A 24,918-nucleotide genomic window follows, 5' to 3' on the forward strand; every position below is an offset into this window, starting at 1 on the left:
CATGTCCTTCTGTCACCGCCACCTAGTTTGGCCACATTTCTCACCTGTTATTGGAGAAGTACGTGTGACAAAAACTAAATTCGGTAAGATGAACTGTGTCACCACTTTTGGAGTGCCAAGCCCGACCGTCTCAATGATTCATTCTGGAGGAATGGATGGGTGTGTGGTGTGTGTGGCCCCTTTCTCAGCAGATGAAATGGAGGCACAGAAGACTGAGTAGGCCAAGGTCACGGGATGAGGGTGGGGAGAAACTAGTCCCGGCTCAGCTCCAACAGCCTTTCTCCTGACTCCAGGGTCTCCCGGTGAACAGGGAATGTCCTTCCATGTGGCAGGCGAACGTTTTACCGAAAGATGGAGACCACTGACAGCAGGCTAGGAATGTCACAGCAAACCCCATACGGCAATGGGGCTCCACCAGGCTGCCCATCAGACCCTGCGCTCATCCCTGTTCGCTCTTCACTCCTCCGCCTCCCAGCCAAGCATGGTCCAGCTCCCAACATCTCCAAAATGCTCCTGGGTACCCAGGGTGTGGTCCCACCTCTGTGGAAGGGGCTCTTGGGAGTTTCTGTTAGAACCAGAGGGACAGCCAGGGAGAGACGAGAACTGGTTCTAGACCCTTTGGGAGAAGGTACCCCGCCTCAAACACCAGCAAAAGGGAGGCATGCTTCCCTAGGAGGCTGAGAAAATACCGCTACTGCTCAGATTCTTTCCGCGTTCCCTTTTTTGTTTTTAAAACAAAGTTCAATCCCATGGGGTGGGCAGAGCGGGCCTGTGGTGGGGGCAGAAATGGGTGGACAGGACCAGCCTAGTTGTTGGCTTCAGACATGGAAGCCACGTGGTTGAGGCCGGCCAGCCCGGGGAGACCGGTCAGGCCAGCGGCCCAAGGGTCGGGCAGCGGGAAGTAGGGCCTGGCCGTGGCCACGTTCTCGGCCAGCGCGAAGGCCAAGAGGCCCCCTGCGTTCCTCTCAGCCTCCAGCTGCGCGCGCCCGAACAGCTTCATCTGCGTCTCCTCAAACTGCCTTTCGAGCTCATGCAGGCTCAGGGTGCCCTTGGGCGCAGCCAGAAAGTGCTTGGCGGGGCTGGGGCCCGGCAGGCACACGGCACCGCCGCCCAGGTGGCCTCCCACCTCGCCCAGGGCAGGCGGCATCACGAAGGCCGCCTTGTCAGGGGCGGGGCCACCGGGCCCGAAGAGCAGACTGGCGGCCCTCCAGGCGGCGGGCTTGCGGCCACGACGAGGCCGCGCCATGCGGCAGCTCTGGCGCTTGATGTGGCGATGCAGGTGGTCAGAGCGTGTGAAGCTCTTGTAGCAGAACTCACACTGGTAGGGCCGGACGCCCGTGTGGATGCGCATGTGGTTCTTGAGGTCGTAATTGTGCACGAACTTGGCGTTGCAGTGGATGCACAGGTAGGGCCGCTCCCCGGTGTGCTTCCGCATGTGTATCTTCAGCTTGTCCTGCCTGCAATACAGAGCCCCAGGTCACTTCCAGGTGGAACATCCGGAGCCACGCCCACCTCCCTACTACCCCACCTCCTAGAACCTACTGGGACTCCCTACTGCCACAGGGTCAATCTCAGGAATGGGGCCAGTATTAGGTTCTACTTTCTACTGCTACCCTGTTCCAGACAGGTGTGGCCACTCACCTGGGTTAGAGGGATGGTGACGGATAGGGGTCAAGAAGGAGCAGAGTTCTGAAAGGCCTGTATCCCAGAACCCCTTTTACATGCAGCTCAAAATAACGGAGTGACCCCTTTTCAATCAGGGGCACATCTCATATATGGACTCCTGATAGGGCTTAACAGGATCAGCACTGAACTGCCAACCATAAGGCAGGCAGTTCAAACTCACCAGCTGCTCCTTGGAAACGCTATACAGGGTTGCTATGACTCAGAATCTACTCGAAGACACTTAACAACATTAACAACAAATCTCATATACTGGAACACCGACTGGCTGGGGGTTGGTTGGAGGTGCAAGTTCCCCCAAGTCAGTGGCTTCTCCTTTGTCTTCTGATGGTACACAGTCCCCTTACACTGGACAGTACTTTAACCTTCTGCCCACACTCTCCTGTGTTACCCCAGGCTTCTGCCCAAAGTCCTGGGTGCCATCCGCACCCCGAAGCTACTGAGTCATCTGTCATCAGCACAAATCTGGGTGGCTACAGAGGCCCGGTCGCACCTTGCTCGGGTCTCATTCTTATCCTAAGCCTTGGGCTCTCTTTGTCTGTAGACAATCTCAGGGTTTACAAAAGATCCAGGTGCAGCAAGAATGCAGCCTAATCTAGGGAAAGCTTTCCCAAGTGTAAGCGGTATTATTCAGAGGCAAGGTATGGCGTAGGGGTGGGGCTCCATTCAGGGTCTGGGAGTCCCTGCTCCAGCTGCAAACCCAGGGCTGACTTGCTGGGTGTCATTAGGTAAGCTACTTAACTTCTCTGTGTAAAGCTGAACCTGGGACCAGACATCAATTCTCATTGTCTAGGGCAGAAGGAGGGGGACAGGTGTGGTGCTACAGGATAAGCACTGGACTGAAAGGTCAGTTTGAACCACAAGGTTGGCAGTTCAAATTCACCAGCTGCTCCTCAGAAATCCTGTACAGGTCCACTATGAGTTGGGACCTCCTGGGGTGCTTGAAAGGGAAACTGACATCATGGAGTTGTTTTCTAGTCTGAGAGCTGGGTTAACCAGCTTGAGGAGCTATGAGCCCAGCTGAGGTGGGACAGGCAAGAACTCCAGGCTGCTCTCTCACTGTCATTCTGCAACCTTCCCGAACACGCCTCACAGGCTGGAAAGCTTTGTCCAGACCCATCTCCTTCCCAAAGGTGGAGTCTGGCAGAGCAGCCGTTTGTGACTGCAGGCTCAGATTTGAGGTGGGAGCAGATGTAGACTCCAAGTGTCCTCTGTAAAATGCCTGGCTCAACACAGTCCAGGACTGCAGGCTCCTGGCCTCTCCTGGCCACTAGAGGTCTCACTGGCTCTCATTTTCGGGGATGGTTCCTCTGGGGCCAGGAGGGGAGAAAAGCAGGTTTTGTGGACACTGGCAGGGTATAGGGGAGAGTATGAGAGAGCACAGATGAACCTTTCAACTCCTCCCTCGATGGACTCCACCGTGGCAACAGTAGTGAGGTTGGCCCAGGATCGGGCAGTGTTTCGTTCTGCTGTGCATAATGTCACTATGGGTCAGTACCAACTCGATGGCACCTAACAACAACAACAACAACCTGTACCCTGAGTGGTGCGTTGGGATGAGCAGGGAAGACGCTTCTCTCTTCCAGACCCCTCTGCCCCTCCCACCACCTGCACGGGGGGGGGGGGGGGGCCTGCAGCCTCCCCACTTTGTTGTGTCTGGAACTCAATTTCCATCCAGATGATTAGGGAGGGGCGTCCAGAGCACTGGGGCAGCGTTTCTCACTGGAGCTGCATCAGACTAGTGTCAGGACTGGACAGAACACAATTACCAAGCCCTGTTTCCAGACAGTCTGACAAAGAGTTAGGGTGGGACCCAAGAACCTGCATTTCTGACATATGGTGCTAGATATTGCTGACACGGTTGACCCCCCCATACAAACTCACTGCCATTGGGCTGACTCCAGCTCATAAAGACATGTATAGGGTTTCCAAAGCTGTAAATCTTTACAGGAGAAGACTGTCTCATCTTTCTCCTGAGGAGTAGCTGGTGGGTTTAAACGGCTGACCTTGAGGTTAGCAGCCCAATGCCTGACCCACAGAGTCACCAGCGCTGTGAGAACCACTCTTGTTCTGGGGACATCAAGTCCATTCGGGCTCCTAGCCGTTTGGTATGTGCAGAGTTGAACGGATCCAGGAGGTTTGCACCGGGCCTGTCTTCAAGGGCGAATCTGAATGGGTTCAAATTGCCGACCTTTCAGCTAGTAGGTGAGTATTATCCATGGATCACCTTCAGCTAACCCTGTACTCTGCAGGTGGACAGACTGAAGTTCTCTGAGGCAACTCTCCCACAGATGAGAAAGGCAGAGCTGGGACATAAAAACTCCGATCTGTCAGCTCCCAACTCAGGCCTCTTTCCTCACCTGTGTAAAAATGTTGGGGCCAGGTGTACCCCAGTAAGTGTTACTTCACAGTCCTGAGGGACATGTCCTGGGACAGACTCGCCAGGCTCTGATGGAACCATTATGCCTAGCAGCCGGCTGGGCTTCCTTACAGGCTGTGTGACTCCCTCCCTCACCATACCTGGCAGAGTCCTCAGGGGGACTTGGAACATATGCCATCGAATCGTCCCTTCAACATTATGAGGTAGATTTTAAAATATCCTGACTACACATAATTAGCATTACTGACCTTTAGGGTCACTCTTAAATAGCGGACAGCTATGAAATTTTCATTGTTTAAAAAGATCCAAATCAGTTGCCGTTGAGTTGATTCCAGCTCCTGGGGACCCCAAGTGTCTCAGAGGAGCATGGTGTTTAATGGCCGTGATGTTAGGGGAGACCAGCAGGCCTTTTTCCCAATGTGCTGCTGGGTGAATTCAAACATCCAACATTACAGTTAGTAATTCAGTACAAACGGGGTCACCAGGGACCGTTTTCAATGACGAGGGCCTACTGGAAATATCCGCAGCTTCTGATTTTTCACTCCAGGATCCAAAATAAATGACATTTCAGCAAAGATCAGTTCATGGGTATCAGAAAACCAAAAACCCCCAAACCACTACCATCGAGTCAATTCCGACTCATAATGCCCCTGTAGGACTGAGCAGCGCTGCCCCATATGGTTTCCAAGACTCTCGATCTTTTCTGAGTTACACTACCTCATCTTCCTCCTGACCTTGTGGTCCAAGTGCAAGACACTGACAGGGACTTCTTTTTATTGAGCTCCTACTAAGGGTCGGAAGGAGCTCTGGTAGCGTAGTGGTTATGAATTGGGCTGTGAACCTCAAGATCAGCAGTTCAAAACTACCAGTTGCTCCATGGGAGAAAGATAAGGATTTCTGCTCCCATAAAGATTTACAGCCTTGGAAACCCTGCACAGGGTTGTTATGGGTTGGAACCGACTCAATGGCACAACAACAACAACTAAGGGTCGGAAGCATGGTGTGGTGCTGTGGGGTAATGCACTGAACCGCAAGGTCAGTGGTGCAAATTTACCAGCTGCTCCTCAGAAATCCTATGTTGTTGTTGTTACATGCAGTGGAGTCGGTTCCGACCCATAGTGACCCTATATGGGGTTTCCAAGGAGCAGTGCAACACCAGGACTCCCGGAAACCCTATACATAGTGGTTATAAATCAGAATTGACTGGACAGCATTTAACACCACCACTACCAAGGGCCAGAGAAAACACTAGTTCAGGGACCCCAGAGGTCTTCACATGGACAATGAGAGAAATGGAGTCTCAAAGATATGAAGCAGCTTTCCTAAAGATCCCATTGGGAAGGGTAAAGGAGCCTGTGTCATCTGGGGAAGGGCTGGTTTGCAAGTTGCTCTGGGGAGCAGGGAGAGAAGACGGCTTTGCACACTGGGGACTTCCAGCCTAGGTGTATCAGGACTACCCTCAGAAAAGACACAACAGTCACACTGGCTGGGGCTTTCATAGCCAGCATTCTGTCTGGGGCCAGAGGCTAGGGTGCACCCCCTGGAGGCGCTCTTTTTGCTAACTGGAGACTGTTTGTGGGGGCGGAGGCCAGGGTCACTGTGGATACAGCTTGGAATTTAGTGCTGAGGGAACTTTAGAGATCATCCCTCCTCCCAGGAGTGCAGTAGCACATTCAGACTCCTCTTCTGAGTCACTGGGGCCCAGGAACCTGCTTGATCAGAACTCAGCTTCCCAGAGCCTTGGAAACATGGATCAGATCCATTTCCTTCACTTTAAAGACGAGAAATCCAAGAAGCAGAGAGGGAGTGGCTTTCTCGGGCCACACGGTCTCCTTGTTTGAGGATGACCTTTTTCATGTGTCTTTAATGCAGTGGCTGAGCCGGATGTAGGGCCAGGCACGCTCCAAGAACTGGATCCAGTTCCTTCATGGCCCTGGGCCTCAGTTTCCTGATCTGTAAAGTGGGGGCAGTCTCCACATTTTGATCTCAGGTGTTCTGTGAGAGTCTGCCTCCCAGGAGTGAGTTTGTACTGAATCTTCTCACTTGGCCTGATGGTGCTTGTCAGTTGAGTACACTCCACTCATTATGAACGTAGGCACAACAGAGCGAACATTGCCTGATCCAACAACACCTTCACAAGCCCACTGTTGCCGTGACTGTGTTGGTCCAGCTCACTGAGAGCTCCGTTTTCGCTGACCCACTACCGAATATGATGTCCTTTTCTAGTGACTGGTGGAGCTATAGGATCAGCACTGGACTGCAAACCACAAGGTTGGTGGTTCAAACCCACCAACATCCTCGGAAACCATATATGGGGTCACTGATATGTTGGAACTGACTTGATGGCACTGAACAACCACAACATGCTCCTATACCAGTTGGATCTGTAGTTGGAGGCAGACATTTGGTGGGACCATTTTCTAGTCTGAATCTCAGGAGCTAGGCCCTTAGCTCCTAGTCGCTAGGAAAGGAGATCTGGGGGTCTAATTTATAATCTCTCGAGCTCCCCGCCCTCAGCCCCAATGGGCCACATGCTCACTTATACCTCAGCCTGAAGATGTTCCGTCCCATGGCCTCTGCCAGCCTCTTTTGTTGACTGACCCTGGTCAGTGGGGCAAGTTCTCAGAATGCCCCACTGACTCCAACCCCACTGGCTCCTCTGTGGCTCTGGGCTCTCCACTTGCTATTTCCTCCTGAGACCAACCAAGTCACAGGGCCTCCAAGCCTTGTTTGCATCTTCACTTCCTGTGCGTGGGGAAGCTCTCATCTTCGGGAAAGATGTCCTCTTTCATGAGCTCATTTCTGAGTGACAGGTAAGGTCCGGGAATCCCTGGCTCTCCATAAAAGCTCCTGATCAGAATAATGCTTCCAGACTTCCACCCAGACTTCTGGGCAACCTGATGGTCCAGAGACAAACTCTCTTCCTGCTGCCACTGCTAATGACATTACATTATCGTAATAAGGTTGCCAGAGTTGCCAGGAGCAGGAGGAATAAAATAAAGAAATAAAGAGAGAAAGGCAGGCTCCAGGCCTCGCTGTGGGGATGAAGGGTGTGGTGAGCATTTGGCTGGCTCCGGATAGAGAGTGCTGGAGACGAGCCGTGGCCTTTCTGGATGTTGGTGGAGATCAGAGGTGCCTTTGTAGAGTGAAGAGGTTGTTCCCCTTTCCCAGGAGGGCATGTTGTCTGGGGTGGGGGGTGCTGGTCTCTTCTCCAGTCTTGTGATTTCTGGTCTTCACTACTTGTCCCATTCCTGGGGGCCAAAGCCCCTCGGTGAGCTGGGAGTCAAGAAGATGCATAGCCATGACCTCTGGGTGAGACAGGAGGCCAGTTCCTGCTGCCTGTAGTCCAAGACAGTGGCTGGGAGTGAAGGTCACAGGGATGGCTGGGGCTGGGATGACCAAGGGTGACAGGGGCCACCTGGAATGTGGGTGGGCAAGTGGGGCAATAAGACAGCTGTCCTCTTGTCTTCCCTAGGTCACATGTGCTCTTGCTCAAGGCTGGTCCTAGGTGCCACCTCTGAAGAACCCTTCAGTCCTTCCTATCTTGGGTCCCTGGCTCTCAGACTTACTGGGACTAGAAGGCCAAAGTTCAGGATGAGGAAAGCATGGAATCATTTTGGCTCCAGACTGCCTCTGTTCTATGTCCAAAGTCAGAGTCTTTGGGTCAGTTTGGGCAGGAATGGACTTTCTCAGGAAGAAACTGTGGACCAGACTGGGAGACTGTAGGCACACAATAGGTGGGGGACTCTGAGCCCAAGAGATTACAGGTGGCCAGAGCTAGATGAGGACCGTGTGGAGTCTGTGAAACAGTCTCCTGGATGTTTCACATCTGGATAGACCAGTGGTGGGGCCGGTGAAGGTCTGGGGCCGTCGCTCAACAGCGAGTTCCTGACACCAAGATAATAGCACCATTTTGGGGTGACCTCTGCTCTTGGAAACTCGAGAAAAATAAAGCAGGAGCAGGACCTTAGGAGTGAAAGGGACACTGTTCCCCTACACTGTAGTGTGGCTGCTGAATCATTAGGAATGTTGCTCCCATGGGTGTGGGCATTCTGGGCGTTAGCACCTGAGGCTAAAATTTCATGTTTGCACCCTGGGCCTGAGGCTGGGGAACCCCATGGGTACTTGTAACTTGGAGCCTGGGCTAGAGGGCCACCTTGGGATGGGAGGACCCATGGGAGGGATGGAAGATGGGGATCAGGCGGCTCTGGGCTCTGATGAAGGAGCAGAGACTCAGCTCAGTGAAGGGAGGACTTGGGCTCCACGGGCACACTTTCTGGAAAATGCTACCCAAGAGGACTGAGGGTCCGTCTTCCTGTCCAGGGTGAGTGAGTGGGAGAGACATTGGGCGGCGGGGGAGCTTACTCTCAGTGAATGGCTTGGCCATGTATGGAGTTAGTTTGGGAATTTCAAGTTTAAGAGGCAGCCTAGGCCAAACTCTCAGGCTCAGGGAAGCTGGGGGGAGGGTGTGGATCTTGGAGGGGTGGGGAGAGAAGAATGGTGTGGATCTTGGAGGGGCTTGGTGCAGAGAGAAGCACAGGGAAACTGGAGCAGGCCAGGGCTGGGGTTCTCTGAGGACTGGAAAGATTCTTGCAGGGCAGCTCCAAGGACAGGGAGCAATGACCCAGTGAATCTGCAGTATGCAATGGGGTCAGGGGACGCCTATAGGCCACATTGAGACTTCAGGTCCCTCATGGGAGGCAAGCTAGGGAAAGCCTTCCCTTGGGGCTCCTCTGTTACTGGGAAGGAATGGGCCCAGAGCTTTCCCAACCTTCTAGAGGGTCACGCCCAGAGGGAACTGAGGAAGGGGAAGACAGCTGCTGCCTCAGGAGACAGGCCCAGCCCAGATGTCTGCAGTTCTGAGGGGAGGTCAGGACAGATGGCTGGATGGCTGGACCCGCCCCACAAATACCCATGGCTGCCTGGAACGGGTGGGAGAGTGCAGACACAAAGGCCATCGAGTGACCACCAGGAATGCGCAGGGAGGGGAGGTTCTGGAATGTAGGCCTCTAATACAGCACAGCTTTGTTGTTGTTAGATGATGTCAAGTCATACCCCACGATACAGAGAAGAACCGCCTCGCAGGGTTTGCTCGGCTGTCATCTTTATGGAGTCCTGACGGGGCACTGTGGGATATTGTGCTGGACTGCAAAGGCACTTTGAACTGCAAAGTCAGTGGTTCAAGTTCCTTGGAAACCCTATACAGGGTTACCATGAGTCATAACCGACTTGATGGCACTTCACAATAACAATCTTTATGGGAGCCCATCGTTAGCTCTTTTTCTGAGTAGCAGCTGGCAGATTGGAAGGCCAACCTTTTGGTTACTAGCCTAGTACTTACCCTGTGGGCTGCCAGAGTGCTCTCTCTCTCTCATCTCCTCAGAGAAGAATTAGTGTGGAGAGGGTGAGCAGTCTGTCTGCAATGACTGGCCAGGTCAAGAACGTGCCCTGTGGAAGGCCCAGAGCTGTGTGACCCTTACAGAGGACACCGTATAGACAGGGCACTGACACCTGTAATACAGAGCAAGGTGAGGGCTGGGGGCTCACTGTCTGGTCTCCTGAGGTGTCACAGACCTGGGGGTTCCCTGAGGTCTATCAGTCATCAGCGGAGAGAGATGCCTCTGAGTTGGCAGGCAAGGGTTGTGAAGGCGGACATGGACTCTTGTGTAGATCTGGCCTGTGAAGCGCCCCTTGGCTTTGAAGCTTCTCTCAGAGGATGGGGAGTTGCCTGCTGCAGAGAAGCCGAAGGTCAGTTATCTGAAGGTCAAGTTCAGATGTCTCCTTTCACTTTGTGGGCCTCCTCCTGGTATTTCTGTGCCTTTGTCAAGCCTTGGTTAGGCTTCTAGCCCTACCCGGTGGAGCTAAGTGACCAGGAGAAGGGTGGAGGTGTGTGTGGCCTGAGGCAGAATCAGGATGGCAGCACCATTAGCAAGGGGCGCCGAGAAGACTTAGGGTCCACCAGCCTTACAGAAGTAGTGGGAGCAGACAGAACATGTCATGGTCACAAGTGTTGGGTGGTGGAGCCAGCCGCAGGTCACCTCACAGAGGAATGGACCACACCTTGGGTCCAGGACTCTCCCCTCCATTGTCTCCTTGAAGGATCTGGGGAGATTCTCCGAGGGTTTCCCTTGGAGAAGCAGCTGTGAAGGGAGACCTCGGGACCCTCTTGCCTCTTAAAGCTGAGCTTCTTCTCTGGCAACTTCAAGTAGAGTTTTCAGTCTCATTACTTTACAGAACTCAGCTTGCTTTTTCCCTCAAAACGTTTTCCTTTCTTTCATACCTCATCTGATTCACAGCATTCCGCTCCATCCAAGACCAAACCTCGGGAAGAGAACCAGAAGAGTACACCCCAGCCATTTCCAACAGTGTTTCCAAGAAGACATGGTGTATGGTAGCATCATAGAACACGTGGGGTCTTTCAGGTGGACTCTTGGACCATGGACCATGCTGGGCTTTGTCCATATCCATACATACACTGAAATGACCCAACTCAATGCCAGGCCCATCACCACCAACCTACCAGTGGACCCTATTGTCCATAAATGAGAGGTCTAAGAAAATCTAGCAGTGGCCTTAAGTGACCCCACATTATTGTACAAGTCAGTCTTGGCTATCAAACTTTGCAGAGATGGAACGTAACACACATCTGCTGAATGGGATGAAGTCTGTCAAAGATAAAGGAGCTCTGGTAGCACGGTGGTCAAGCGCTGGGCTGCTAATGAAAGGTTGGCAATTCACACCTACCAGCCAGTTTATGGGAGAAAGCTGTCACAGTCTGCTTCCATACGACCCCAGCTTTGGAAAACTTATGGGGCACTGTTCGCTGTCCTGTAGGATTGCTATGAGTCAGCATGGACTTATTGGTGGTGGGGTCTATGAAAGATGAAAGGTTTGGAAAGTCCTGATTTGAGTGAATTGTACAACAGCAGAAAGCCTCTAATGTGGAGGGTCACAAGGAGAACATGAAAAAGCTCACCCTGTAGGTCTGACCCCCAAAATGATGGAAAGGCCCTGTAGGGATAACAATCGATCATCCTCTGGCCATGGTCTGGGATTCAAGGCCCAGCTCTGCCATTTACCAGAATCCTGGTGCTGCTACGGGTTAATGTGCTGGACTGCAGGGTTGGTGGTTCAAGCTCACCAGCCACTCCTTGGAAAACCTATACAGGGTCACTATGAGTCAGAACGGACTCGAAGGCACTTAACAACAACGAGTGTCCACTAAGAAACCAGGATGACTCTGATGAGTCATCTCATCTTTGCAGGGTGAGTAGATGGAATCTGAGGGCAGCTGTGAGGAAAAGGCAGCTGCTGCTACTTGAAGGGGCCCTGGGGCTGCAGTGATTTCAGTGAGTTTGGTTGCTAACTAGAAGGCCTGTGGTTTGAACCTGCCAACCATGTGGGTTCTGCTCTTGTAAAGATCACAACCTTGGAACCCCACGGGCAGGCCTACTCTGACCTGAGTCGGAGCTGACGCGATAGTAACAGGTTTGGTTTTAGTTGCTGCTTTGTTGTTGTTGTTGTTATGTGCCATGGAGTCAGTTCTGACTCATAGTGACCCTGTACAGGGTTTCCGAGGCTGCAAATCTTTATGGGAGCAGAAAGCCTCATCTTTCTCCCGCGGAACAGCTGGTAGTTTCGAACTGCTGACCTTGAGGTTCACAGCCCGATTCTTAACCACTACGCTACCAGAGCTCCTCAGAGTAAAATAAAGGAGTTTTCATGGCACTGGGGATCTTCAAATTGGGTTCCATGGGCCCCTGGATTTACAGTGCAGAAACGGAGAGGAGGCACCGGGGGCCTTTCACCTGCATCTGAACCAGAACATTTTGGTCTTCTTAAGTGTTTTACATCTTGGGGTTCCACCTAAGACTGTGTTTGAGAAAATGTTTAGCTCTTTAAAAGAAAGTGAACCTCACTGGTCTCTGCCGGCCCTGGCCCTCCATGCCCATCTCCCAGCCCCCGCCCCATGCCCGTCTCCCAGCCCCTGACCCATGCGCACCTGGTGAAGCGGACCTCACAGATGTTGCACATGTATGGCTTTTCCCCAGTGTGTGTCCTCATGTGCCGTGGCAGCTTCCCGGCCCCCATGATGACTTTGTGGCAGATGGGGCACTGCTGTGAAGCCTTGGGCTTCAGCTTGCGTTCCTCTACCAGCGGCCAGGGGGGGAAGAGTCCCCCCAGGTGGGTGGCACTCAGGAAGTTGAGATAGGCACCATAGTCGTTCTCTGCCTTGATGGGGCCCAGGGGCCCCCCAGGAAGATCTGGGAACATGTCCTTGAAGAAATCGTTAGGGAAAGGCGGGGGCGGGGGTTGGGGCAGCTCCTCCTTCTCCTCCTCCTTGATCTTCCGATTCTTGATGACCAGGTCCAGGGGCCCACTGTCCATAGGCTGCTCGGGCAGCTGGGAGAAGGCACCGAAGTCTCCAGGCCAGAGGTGTGGGAAGAAGTCCGGGGCGAATGGTGACAAGGAGGGCCTCCGGTCAGGGATGTTGGCTTTGGGGTACAGGTTTTCCCTCAGCAGGGATTCGATGGAGAAGTCTCTGATCACTCCCAGGTGGTCAGGGCTGCCCGCCTGGAAGGAATCCGGGAAGTCCCTGGGTGTGTCTGAATAAGTCTTCTCCGTGAGATGGTCCGTCTTGGAAGGGCTTTGGTGGCAGTTGATGTCCTGGGGGTCCGGCAAGTTCTCTTGGTCTGCGAAATCCTCCGTGTCTTCATCCTCCTCCTCCTCCTCTTCCTCCTCCTCTTCCTCTTCATCCTCCTCATCCTCATCGTCTTCATCATCATCATCCTCCTTGTCGTCCTCCTCGCCCCCGTCCCCGCCGGGCTCCATGATCTCCAGGCACACGTTCACGATGCACTGGATCTCCAGCATCCTGGCTGCGTTAAGTATGTGCTTGACGTTGGAGGTGGTGATGGTGAGCGTGGAGGTGTAGGCGAATTCCAGGATGGCGGCCAGAGCCTCGGGCTGCACGAAGTCGATCTCGTAGACGTAGGGCTGGCTGGCTAGGGTGCCCGCTGTGAACAGCTTCTTAAAGTACTTGCTGCAGGCTGCCAGCACGGAGCGGTGGGTGCGATACTCCTGCTCTTGCACCAGCAGGAGCACGTCACAGAGCAGCCCGTCCTGACGCTGCTCGTTGAGGCTGCACAGGACCTCGCTGCTGTGGTTGGGGAAGGGGATGCCAATGAGCTCGTCAATGCCATTGGCCATGATCTCAGCCAGAGCCCTGCCAGAACAAGAGGAAGACGGGGTTAGAGGCAGCCCGGCTCATAGTGAAGGCCTACTCAGACGCGATCAAGGACTTCTCGACTCCTTCCAGAACAGCAGCCCTGAGTGGCCCAGGACTTCTCCATCAACCACGCTGGCCAGACTACCCCTGCTGCTGCTTACCTCTAGACCTTTGCTTATGGCTACCCCTTCTCTAGAAAGACAGTCCTTCTGCCTTTCAGCTTCTCCAAACCTCACTCATGAGTCAAAAGAGGGGCTTTCCCTGGTAACATTGGGCTCTTTCCTCCACATGTTTCCTGCCTGACTACCTACCTACCTTTTTGCTCCCTCCGCTGGTGTGGTGCTGTGGATCAGCACTGGACTGTGAACCACAAGGTCAGGCAGTTCAAATCTACCAGCTACTCCTCATAAACTGTATACAGAGTCGCTATGAGGCAGGAGGGACTTGACAGCACTTAACAACAACAACCTGTATCATAGCAGGGCCACTGGGGAACGTCAGGGCCGTGTAAGCAATAGGATATTGTAGAAACCCTGTGTGGCTTCTGAGGCCTGGTCATTGTTGCCTTGGCCTTACTGGCTTTGGTATCTCTCATCGCTGCCACTCCAGGAGGAGGTGCACGTGGTAAGAACTGAGGCCTCCAGCTCACAGCCTCGTGAACGCATCACCCTGAGAGTGGACTTCCAGCCCCAGGCAAGCCTTCAGTTGACAACAGTCTTAGTTGACAGCTTGGCTTCAAGCTCAGGAAAGACCTGGAACCAGAACCACTCGCTTAAGCTGCTTCCAAATTCCCATCCCACAAAAGCTGATAGGGAATGTTTGTGGTGGTTATATGCTGCTAACTCGCCGAGGCATTTACTATGCTGCAATAGATAACTCACCGAGGGGTACTATTCATTTCATAGGCATGATAGATTTGGTATATTTACCACGGCAAATTTCTTATAGATGGTTATTAAATGCGTCAGTCTAACAAAATCAATAGAGTACAACCATTTAAAAAATCCTAGGTGATACTTTAAAACAAAAATCCCAACAAAGCCACCCTGTGGACAGCGAGAGTCCTCACAGAGGGGTTTCTTTGTCTGAAAAGATGGTAAATGAAATGACCATCAGGCTGTGAAGTAAAAAGCCAGGGTTCGTTAAACCCGTAGGGAATTAGCTGTTTAAAGCCAAGTTTGGACTCCTGGTGTGCTGCTGTCGGGCTAGCACTGGATTGCGAACCACATGGTTGGCTGTTCAAACCTACCAGCTGCTCCTTGGAAACCCCATACAAGGTCGCTATGAGTTGGAATTGACTCGATGGCACTTAACAGCAGCAACAACAACAATGGCATATTTCTTTCAGGACAACCAAACCAGGAAACCCAAACCCGCTGTTGTCCATTCGATTTTGACTCTTGGAAACCCTATGTAGCAGAACTGCTCCATCGGTTCATCTATAAGGAAGCAGCTTGCTAGACCTTTCTGCAGCACCTCTGGGTGGGTGGGTGGATTTAAACTGCCAACTCAGTCTAGCAGTCAACTACAAATCATTTGCACCATCCAGGGACTTCAAAAAATGGTTAAAAAATGCTCTTCAGGCCTAATTCCCATGTATTTCTTAAGCCCTTCCCTTTTTTATTAAATAGAGGAGATGGATCTGATTAGACCACATGTCGGGGGTCCACGTCTTCCTGTGTAGTGTCTTCTCCCAGTGCACAGAAGAAAGGAGGGCATGAGTCCTTACACTGAATGTCTTGCCTCCGTGTCTTTGGCGGAAAGTCAGATTGGCAATCAGAATCAGGGAACAAAGCTGTGTGAGGTAGGGAGGGCCCTCCGCCTCTCTGGGTTTCTATTTCCTCATGATGAAAAGGGGAGGTGGTAGAAACCACTTCCTTCAATGATTATGAGCAATCCGATCACTCCTACCATGACCTCAAGGAGCTAGAAGCAGAAGGTGGCCCTTGCTTTGCAGAGGCGGCCAGGCTGCCTGGCTCTGTAACCTCTGTTCCACTCCTGGGGAGGCGGATGTAACCGCGGGAGTTGAGAGCTTGGGGTTGTTTTTCCAGGCAGGAGGCTCACTTGGGAGGCTGCCATTTGCTGCCTGACCGCCTCCTTGGAAAGAGGTGCCCCTAACCCCCACTCTTGGAGCTTCCCTGGTGACCCTGAGATTCCCATGCCCTGGCAGCAGCAGCCAGCTCAGAAGGAATGCCAGGGCCCCTTCCTCCCCTCCCTACCCCAAATAAGGCGGGTTTGTCTCCAAGAGTAAGGGGGTGTGTGTGTGAGGAGAATCAAACACATACACACTTAAATGAAAAACAAAACAAAACACTTTCAATGGTCAGTGGACTTTCAATGCAAAATATAAAACTCTGGTAAGAAGAGGATTGAAAAAAATTACAGGAAGAAAGAGGGGCATATATGCGTTCTTTGAAATTCTGATTTCCCCTGAGTGTTCTCTCACTCCAGGGCAGGGTCTGTCTTGTGGGTCTGTCTCATTCTCCCTTGACCTGTAGCTGTCAATTCCGACTTGGGACGACCTTGTGTACTAGTGTGCTATAGAACTGAGCGCCACAGGAATCTTTCTTTCTTTCTTTTCCTTTTGGAATCTCTCTTTACAAAAGCAGATCACCAGACCATTTTTCTGTGGCTTTGCTGGATAAATTTGAACTGCAAGCATTCTGATTAGTTGTTGTTGTTGTTATTGTTATGTGCCGTGGAGTCGGTTCTGGCTCATAGCGACCCTGCACAGGGTTTCCGAGGCTGTAAATCTTTACAGGAGCAAAAAGCCTCATCTTTCTCCTGTGGAGCAGCTGGTAGTTTCGAACTGCTGACTGTGAAATTAACAGCCCGATTCATAACCACTAGGCTGTGCAAACCATTTGTGCCACAGAGGGATGACAGAAGCGTACTGAAACTCAAAACCCCATCTAGTCGATCCCAACTCATACCAACCCTATGGGATAGAGCAGAACTGTTCCTTAGGGTTTGAGTCTGTACATTGCTATGGCAGCACACAGTCTCATATTTCCCCCATGGAGCAGCTAGTGAGTTTGAACTGCTGACTTTGTGGTTAGCAGTCCGGTCCTTAGCTCAAAGCGCTACCAGAGCTCCAAGAACATAACAGAGGCTCAAAAACATTTGTTGGGAACACCTGACATTGCTACTCATAAGACACTGGGACTATTTCATCCTTACTGCTGGTTTTATGATCCTTATTTGACGGTTGAGAATGACTGAGGATCAGAGAGCCTAAGCAACCTGCCCCAAGCCACACAGCTAGAAAACAGCAGGACAGGAACTTGATTTCTACCCCAAGTCTTCTCTTTCCTATTTTCTGTGGCTGCCTTTTGGTGGTGGTAGTGGGATTTTTGGACAGTTTTCCCCTAAATCCATGCTCAGCTCAGCACATCTGGGGCTCAGGGTGATGTGTCATTTGCCAAATCCCCAGGCTCAGGCTCCTCCTTGGCCCAGGCCTGTGTTTCAAAGCCACCTGGTGGAATTAGTGTTTTGGGCAAGGGCGGGCACTAGGGCGGGGTTACACCTGGCAGACAAAGGATGTGGATTTTCTCTGCAGACCTAGGAATCGGGTTGGGCAGCAGCAGCAGCAGGTTCCTACACCCTGTGGTAGCTGTAAGCACTGAAACCCACAGGGAGTGGTGGGCCCGAGTAGGACTGGAGGACTGTCGGGTGGGGAGGCCTGGGCCCAAGTAGCTGGCCACCCCCGGATCTCTGCTGGGCACCCCACCCTGCTCTTGGCAGTTCCCCTGTGTAGGGCGGGCCCCACTGCATGGCCCCGGAATGGCCCTGAGGCCTTGGTTGCCCCAGAGACTGGGGCCAGACCTGTGGGCTGGGAGGCTGAGCCCCGCCAGGCATGAGCACCCCAACCAGAGCCCCAAGCTTGGTGAAGCTGGCCTGTCTGCTGTGTCTCCCACCAGACCATGCCTGGAACCTGTAGTCTCTGCTTACACAGGCTCCATGCAGCCCCCTGGACTTGGGGTTTGGAGCTGGCTGCTTTTGTGAAATGTGCCCTGTGCTTCCTTCCTCTGCCATAGCCCAAAGCCAGGCAGGCGCTCCCACATCAGAGCAACAGTGAACCCACTGCGCTGCCCAACAGAGATATTCTCTATGTCCCTGAGCTTTCTCTCCAATGACCAGTTTCATCATTCTCTGTTGATGTGCCCATGGCTAGCTGATGCTCATTGAACTCTTCTGCATAAGAGAAGCTTATTCACAACCATTTTCCTAAAGTCTCTGTGTGCAGGAGGGACTGTTTGCTCAGACTGGTGAACTGACCTGCCCAAGGTCACAGAAGTCGCTAAGTATCAGACACCCCAGACTTCCTGTCTCATGCTGGGTTCTGTCCCCTGCACCCCTTAGTCCCCGTCCCATCCTCATCTCATCACTGCCATCCTCCCTCCATCTCCCCACTCACACTCCACATTTCTTTGCTGTTTATCAGAACAAAGTCTAAGACCACTCTTAATACTGGGAAGAGGGACAAAAGTTAGGGTGGGCTTGTTGTTGTTAAGTGCCGTCAAGTCCCGAGTCATAGCGATCACTGACTGACCTTGCAGTTCAAACCGACTTTGTGGTTGAGTGCTACAACACCAGTTTCCTCTAAAGTCTCACCAGGGATAAAATATACATTAAGGGCACACTTGGGGGTACCTAAAAGGGCAGCTGGAGGGGTGGTGATGAAAAGCAAGGAGAAGCCCCTTCCTGGGTCCTAGTGAGGAGGTGGGAGCGGGCAGTGTATGAGTATCCAAGCTGGAGAGGTAGCTGGGTCCCTCTGCAGGTGAACTGGGCAGGCAAACAGAGATGCCCCTTCACACTGTCCCTTTCTAACTGGGGGTGGGGGGGGTAGGGGGTGCGGAGGGCGAGGGAGTGAGTTCCGGTTTGGGGAGGAGACTTGCTTTCCATTAAGAAAAATTGCACACCTCTGTATGTTCAAAATAAAGGATTTACTATGTGAGTTTATTACAGGCGATTTCCTGAGCCAGAAAGCTCCTTGGGAGGCTTATTAAACCTTATTAAGCCACTGAAAATTTAGATAATAAAATAGATCACTCGTCTTCCACTGGGCTACTGTGCATTACTGAGTTCTGGACTCCCAGCTGCCTGGGGGTGTCTTTTCAGGAGGGGCAATGGCTGCTCTGTTGTCGCTCCCTGCAGCCTGCATAAACTTGGGCGTAGGGTTGAGGGGGTGACTGGTGTGCAACACACCTTGGCCCCATGGATGGGTGCTGCTTCTGTTTAGACTTTCTGCCAGTGTGGTTTCTCTCCTTCACAGGAGTGGGCATGTTACTAGTTATTGAAAAGGTGATGTGGGGACATCTGATTGTTTATCCTTTATTGGGGGTACTTTTGTGTTCCTTCTAGAAGGCCTGCTTCTGTGTGTGTCCCTGCCTCCTCGGCTGCATCCGTGTTTGTTATCAAGGGCCGTTGAGTTGGTTCTGACTCATAGCGACCCTGTGTAGGGTTTCCAAGCAGCAGTTGGTGACTTTGAACCACTGACCCTGTGGTCCAATACTCATCCTACAGTGCCAAACCATGCTAAGGGCCCCCAGTGTGGTAGATGAGACTCAGGGGCTGGTTCACACTGGCTAGGAAAGTGGATGCCTAGTATGGGGACCACAGCTGGGACAGACAAAGGTGAGTTCTGTGGGGTGCGGAGGGACGAGGAGCAAGGCTGAGAACTGCTCAGGTGTGCACATTTAGCTGCTGTGCCCATGCTGTCTGTGGCAGGTGTCTTGGGAGTGGGTGGGATGGTAAGACAAGGCGACCAGACCTTGAAAACTGAGACGAGGCATTTGGGTTGTATGGAGGTCATGGGAAGGGAAATTAGGGAGGGAAGAGGTGGGAGAGGAATCTGCTTGGTACTACACTTGAGGCAGGAGTCGTCAACAGCCAGCAGAGCTGGAGAATGAGGGAAGAGTAGAGATTGCATCTCCTGACCCTGACCCGTGAAGTTGTTCCCATTCTTCACAGCCACTCCCCTGAACTCCCTGACCCAGGCCTCTGGAGTGAAGTGGGGTGGGGTTCAGTTGGAGAGTGGCTCCAGGAGGTGGGAGCTGTGGGAGGAAGGGGGTCAGAGTCACACAGGGAGGTCTCATTCCAGATGTCCTAGTTGTGCCTCAAAAATTGCTCCTGCATTCCTGCTCTTCTCTGCCTCGGTTTGGAGACAAGGTCCCCATCAAGCCAGAGGATGGCCTCATGGACCCCAACCCTCCCTGCTGGGATCCTTGGCTGTGTGCTATGGAGTTGGTTTCCGACTCATAGCAACCCCGTACAGGGTTTCTGAGGCTGTAAATATTTATGGGAGCAGAAAGCCTCATCTTTCTCCCACAGAACAGCTAGCTGGTAGTTTCGAACTGCTGACCTTGTGGTTCACAGCCCGAACCACTACGCTACCATAGCTCCTTGCTGGGATCCTTAGGTCAGTGAAATCTCAGACCTGCCTCAGAATTTACACTTTACTTCTAAGCAAATGCCATCCGTCCACCACAAGAACCGCGGGGCGTCTGACTGAGGAAGAACCAACTGGAAGCTTGCAATTTACAGGCATAATTGCACAGCCACATATAATGTTATTATATAGACAGGTCGGCAGTTCAAACCCAGCAGCCACTCCTTGGAAACCCCATGCAGGGTCTCTATGAGTTGGAACCTACTCTATGGCACTTAACTGCATAGAATTTACACTGTTCTGAGAGTTCCATTCCCTATTTACACTCGAGCCTGGCCTCTTCTCTGCTATAATTTCCCAGTTTGCCTACTGCAGGAGGGACAGCTGTTTGGTTCTAGGAGCCCCTTCCAAAAACAGGGCAATTAGAGAGGGAAATGAGAGGTCATTTGTCCCAAACAGTTTCCGTAGGAAACATCTGTCAGTTAACAAAACGTTATTGGTCATCTACCACGTGTTTAAGGCGCTCTGGTAGCATAGTGGTTACAAATCGGGCTGTGAACCGCAAGGTCAGCAGTTCAAAACTACCAGCGGTTCCGCGGGAGAAAGATGAGGCATTCTGCTCCCGTAAAGATTTACAGCCTCGGAAACCCTGTGCAGGGTCGCTATGAGTAGGAACCGACTCCAAGGCACTTAACAACAACAACAACAACCACGTGTTTGGCCTGGGCTTCATGCAGTGTGGGATTCAAAGGAAGACCCAAAACCTGCTTCTGGGTGGGGGTCTTCCAGATATACTGAGCAGGTAAGACTAATCCACAGCAAAATATCAAAACAAAACAAAAGAAAACAAAGACAATAAGTAGTCCAGTGTGGGTGGTCTTGTGACCAGGGATGTGAGAGCCAGTGGGTCACAGATGGGCCATGTCAGGGCTGGACCACAGCCACCTAGGTGTCTGGGTAGGACCCCAGAAGCCAGTGATGGAGAACTGTGTGATACCAGCGGTAAGAGTTTCCTTCTGAACAGGGTTAGGAGTCTACCTTCCCTTCTACGATCAGTCCCCCAATGCAAATCTCAGGTGGCTAGAGTCTTCCTTCCTTTTGTCATGTCTATCCCAGCCCAGAAGTCCAGCACCAAAACCTTCAGGGAAGGGCCTCACCATCCAACACCTTACAGAGTAAGTAAGTACTCCCAACCATCAGCACTATTTTTATTTATCCATTTGCACTGAGATTTCTTCCCTCCTGACGGTCATAAATTACAGTGAGAATGTTCTGAGGTACAGGACCCCTCACCCCCATTCCCAGCCACCAACCAAAGCCTGGCTGAGAGATTGATGAGTTAGAAATGCGCTCATAAATTTCTTTGTACCTAGTAAGTATGGTTCTTCTCTGAAGTCTCAAGATCAAAAATACTGAATAGGAATTGCAAGGCTAAAGAGTTGGCACAAAAACATCATTATTTATAGACCATATGATTTGACACTTTCCTATGGAAACAACGGACAAGTTCAAATATATGTTACATGAACGCATTTACTTGGCTACAAAAAATAGCTTTAATACCTAGGAATAAGTTAGTAAGAAATACGTACGATCTATATAAAGAAACTTTTACAGTACTATTGAAATGCTTTATGACAAGACTTAAATCAAAGGAAAGATAGACCCTTCTTGGGTAGGGAGGTACACTATTATGAAGATGCTGTTATTGTTGGTAAGTGTTATCAAGTTGGTTCTGACTCATAGCCACTCTTCATAGGGTTTCCAAAGAGTGGCTGGTGGGTGTGAACTGCTGACCTTGAAGTTAGCAATCCAGTGCTTATCCTACAGTATAACATGCTAGTTCTCTTTAAATAATTCAATAAATGTAAGATTATCTGAATAAAAATTAATATTAAAAAAATTAAAATGTCAGCATTTCTACTGAAATTAGTGGTGGTGGTGGTTATGTGCTGTGGAGTCGGTTCCGACTCATTGCGACCCTGTACAGGGTTTCCGAGGCTGGTGTGGCGCTGTGGACTAATGAATCAGACTGCAAAGTCGTTTGAACTTCCAGATCAGTGGTTCAAGCTCACCACCTGCTCCTTGGAAACCCTACACAGGGTCACTATGGGTTGGAATTGACTTGACAGCACTTAACAACAACAACAACAACATATTTTTGTAGGAGCAGAAAGCCTCATCTTTCTTCTGCAGAATAGCTGGTAGTTTCCAACGGCTGACCTTGCAATTCACAACCCGATTCGTAATCACTACCCTCCCAGAGCGCCTTCTATTGAAATTAGATAGCCTGATTTCTAAAGTTCATTTACAAAAATAAACAACTAATAGCCCAGATGTTTTTTTCCCCTCAAGAGGGAGAAAGGCAAAGAAAAGATGTGGGGATAAAAGAAATAATGACAACAATAGTCGTTGTTCTTAAGTGCCTTTGAGTAGGTTCCGACCCACAGTGACCCTGTAGAGGGTTTCTCAGGAGCGGCAGATTATCTCGAACTGCCAACCTGTGGTTCAAACAGACTTCACAGTGCAGTGCATTAACCCACAGCATCACACCAGGACTCCACCCACACCAGTACCACACAACAATAATAGTAATGGCTGTTTATGTAAGACCTACTATGGGCCAGGCACTATGAACAAGTCTCTTTATATACAAGGGGGATTAAAAAAGCTCATAGAAATATTCAATTAAATGATTTAAAAAATGCCATAAACTTTAAATTCTTCAACATTTTTAAAATAGATCTTGTCCCATGTAATAGACCAGGCATTTTTGAAAATGTCATATGGGTGATAGGGCTAGCTCTATGAAAACAAAGCCACAAAAATAAAATATTTGGCACTGCATCATGACTAGAAAGACTGATGAATAGAATGGCAGACAGTCCAGGTATGGTACTGTCAGATAAGCACTGAACCACAAGGTTGGTTTGAACTGCAAGGTCGGTGGTTCAAACTCACTAGCTGCTCCCCAGAAACCCTATATAGGGTCACTATGAGTTGGAACTGACTTGATGGAACTTCACAACAACAGCAAATTCATATACATATGACTTGAGCATATAATAAAGATAAATTTCCATTTTTATCTTAGATTTCAATAAATAGGATTGGGACAACTAGTCAATCATGTGAAAATAAAACAATACAAAATAGCTGGCTCACACTTTACATCAAAATAGGTACAACAGATTTAAAAGTTAAAAAGAACAAACAAACAAACAAAAAAGATAAAAGAATGAAGAAAGGAAAATATTGAAGATTTTTTTCTTCAAAGGCAAAATGCTTCTCTGAATAAGATTTTGTTGTTGTTGTTGTTAAGTGCCATTGAGTCAGTTCTGACCCTGTATAGGGTTTCCTAGGAGCAGCTGGTGAGCTTGAACAGCCAGCCTGGTAGTTCAGACGGCTTTGCAGTTTGTCGCATTAACCCACAGTGCCACACCAGGACTCCGGAGCCACTAAATCAGATAGACAGCTCAAAAAATACAAACTCAGACTGATGAATTTGAATAGATCATTTAAAAACGTATGTACATCAAAACTTTCATTATAAAATCAAAAGACAAATAAACCAGGAAAAACACTTGTAAAACATAAGTTGTTAGTAAGTGCTGTAGAGTCGATTCCAACCCATAACCCTGCATAGGGTTCCCAAGGAGCAACTGGTGAGCTTGAACCACCAACTTTGCAGTTCAAACAACTTTGCAGTCTGACACATTAGCCCACAGTGCCACACCAGGACTCCTGTAAAATAGACGAGGAAGGGCTCCTTTATAAAGAGAGAGCTTATATCAACAAATCAGGAAAAGATCTACAGCATACTAGAGAAACTAGTAAAAAACAGAAAAATAACTACCAATAGCTTTTCTTTGTAAACTTTTACTTATTTTGTTGTCGAGAATATAGGAAAGTTCACAGGGAAATGGAATTAAAAGACTACTAAGAACATACACAGCAAAACAGACACCAAGTCAACAGTTTGAACATGTACGATTTAGTGACGCTCCTTATATGCTTACGATTTTGAACCATTTTCACCCCCGTTTTCTGAGTTGTTCCTCCCTTATTAACATAAACTCATTGCCCTCTAAGGTTCCTACCTCATATTCATACTTCTTAAAAGAGAGTGATATTTAAGGCAGACTTTTTTTTTTTTTTGAGTTATTGTGTGGTTTTGAGAAGACTGAGGGGATTATTTTTGGCTTCATGTTTAAATATTATCACAGGTCAATAGTTTTAGGGTTCACCCACCCTCCATGGCTCCAGAAATTCTAGAGTGCATGAGAATTTAAATTCTGTTCTGCCTGCACCCTCGCCACCCGCCCGCCCTTTTGACCAGAATTCTTTTATGAAATCTTTGATCAAAATGTTCAGCCTTGTTAGTCAGGCAACGTCATCTAGTTTTTCTGGTCTCATGGCTAAGAAGGCAGTTGCTCATGGAGGTAATTAATGACACATTCCATATCCTCCTCCTATTTCTGATGATTTCTTCCTCTGCTGCTCCAAGTGACAACAGGTCAATTGTTGTGTCATTAATGGCTGTTTGCAAGCTTTTAAGACCCCAGGCACTATGCAATAAGCTAAGTACTAAATATATTATTAGGCCAAATTAACTGGGATATCCCATGAAACCATGACCCCTAATCTCCAAACTAAGAAACCAAATTCCATAAGGTGTTTGGTTGTACATAAGTAGCCTCAGCAGCTACATTTTTTTTTTAAATTTATTTTTTGTTTTGTTGTAAATATACCTATCACATAATTTTTGACAATTCAAGTTTTTTCAGGTGTATGACTTATTAATAGCAATTACAATAATTGGCTATGCAACTGACCCTTAATCAATGCAAGTTATTCATTACCTCTAACACCCTTTCTCTCCTGCCTCCCACTCTTGGTAATCGTTAATAAACTTTGATTTCTATACATTCGCCTTTTCGTGTCTTTTTATATAATTGAGATCATATGACATTTGTCTTTTTGTAATTGGTTGATTTCACTCAGCATAAACCCCTGGAAGGTTCAACTGCTCATGCACACAAATGTCCTTGAAATTTAAAGTGACAGTTTAAATTTAAACTTAAAACCACTTAAAACCAAATAGCCACCACTCGTCTGTCAGTTTACTGTACTGTCGTGGCTTGTGAGTTGCTGTGATTCTGAAAGCTATACCACCGGTATTTTAAATACCAGCAGGGTCACCCATGGTGGACAGGTTTCAGATGAGCTTCCAGA

General features: G+C 50.0%; 1 protein-coding gene across 1 annotated transcript in view; it reads right to left on the reverse strand.

Moving 5' to 3' along the window:
- Positions 1–805: 805 nt before the first annotated feature.
- The window catches only part of ZBTB7C (zinc finger and BTB domain containing 7C), a 104,954-nt gene continuing 80,841 nt past the window's right edge, over positions 806–24,918 (reverse strand). Inside the window, exons 2-3 of the mRNA XM_006835116.1 lie at positions 12,066–13,289; positions 806–1,457 (exon numbers count right to left, since the gene is read on the reverse strand). Of these exons, the coding sequence (XP_006835179.1) occupies positions 806–1,457; positions 12,066–13,273 (1,860 nt within the window). The 5' untranslated portion in view covers positions 13,274–13,289. The remainder of the gene's footprint in view (positions 1,458–12,065; positions 13,290–24,918) is intronic.

Source organism: Chrysochloris asiatica, unplaced genomic scaffold (genome assembly GCF_000296735.1).
Source record: "Chrysochloris asiatica unplaced genomic scaffold, ChrAsi1.0 scaffold00015, whole genome shotgun sequence".
Taxonomy (NCBI): Eukaryota; Metazoa; Chordata; class Mammalia; order Afrosoricida; family Chrysochloridae; genus Chrysochloris; species Chrysochloris asiatica.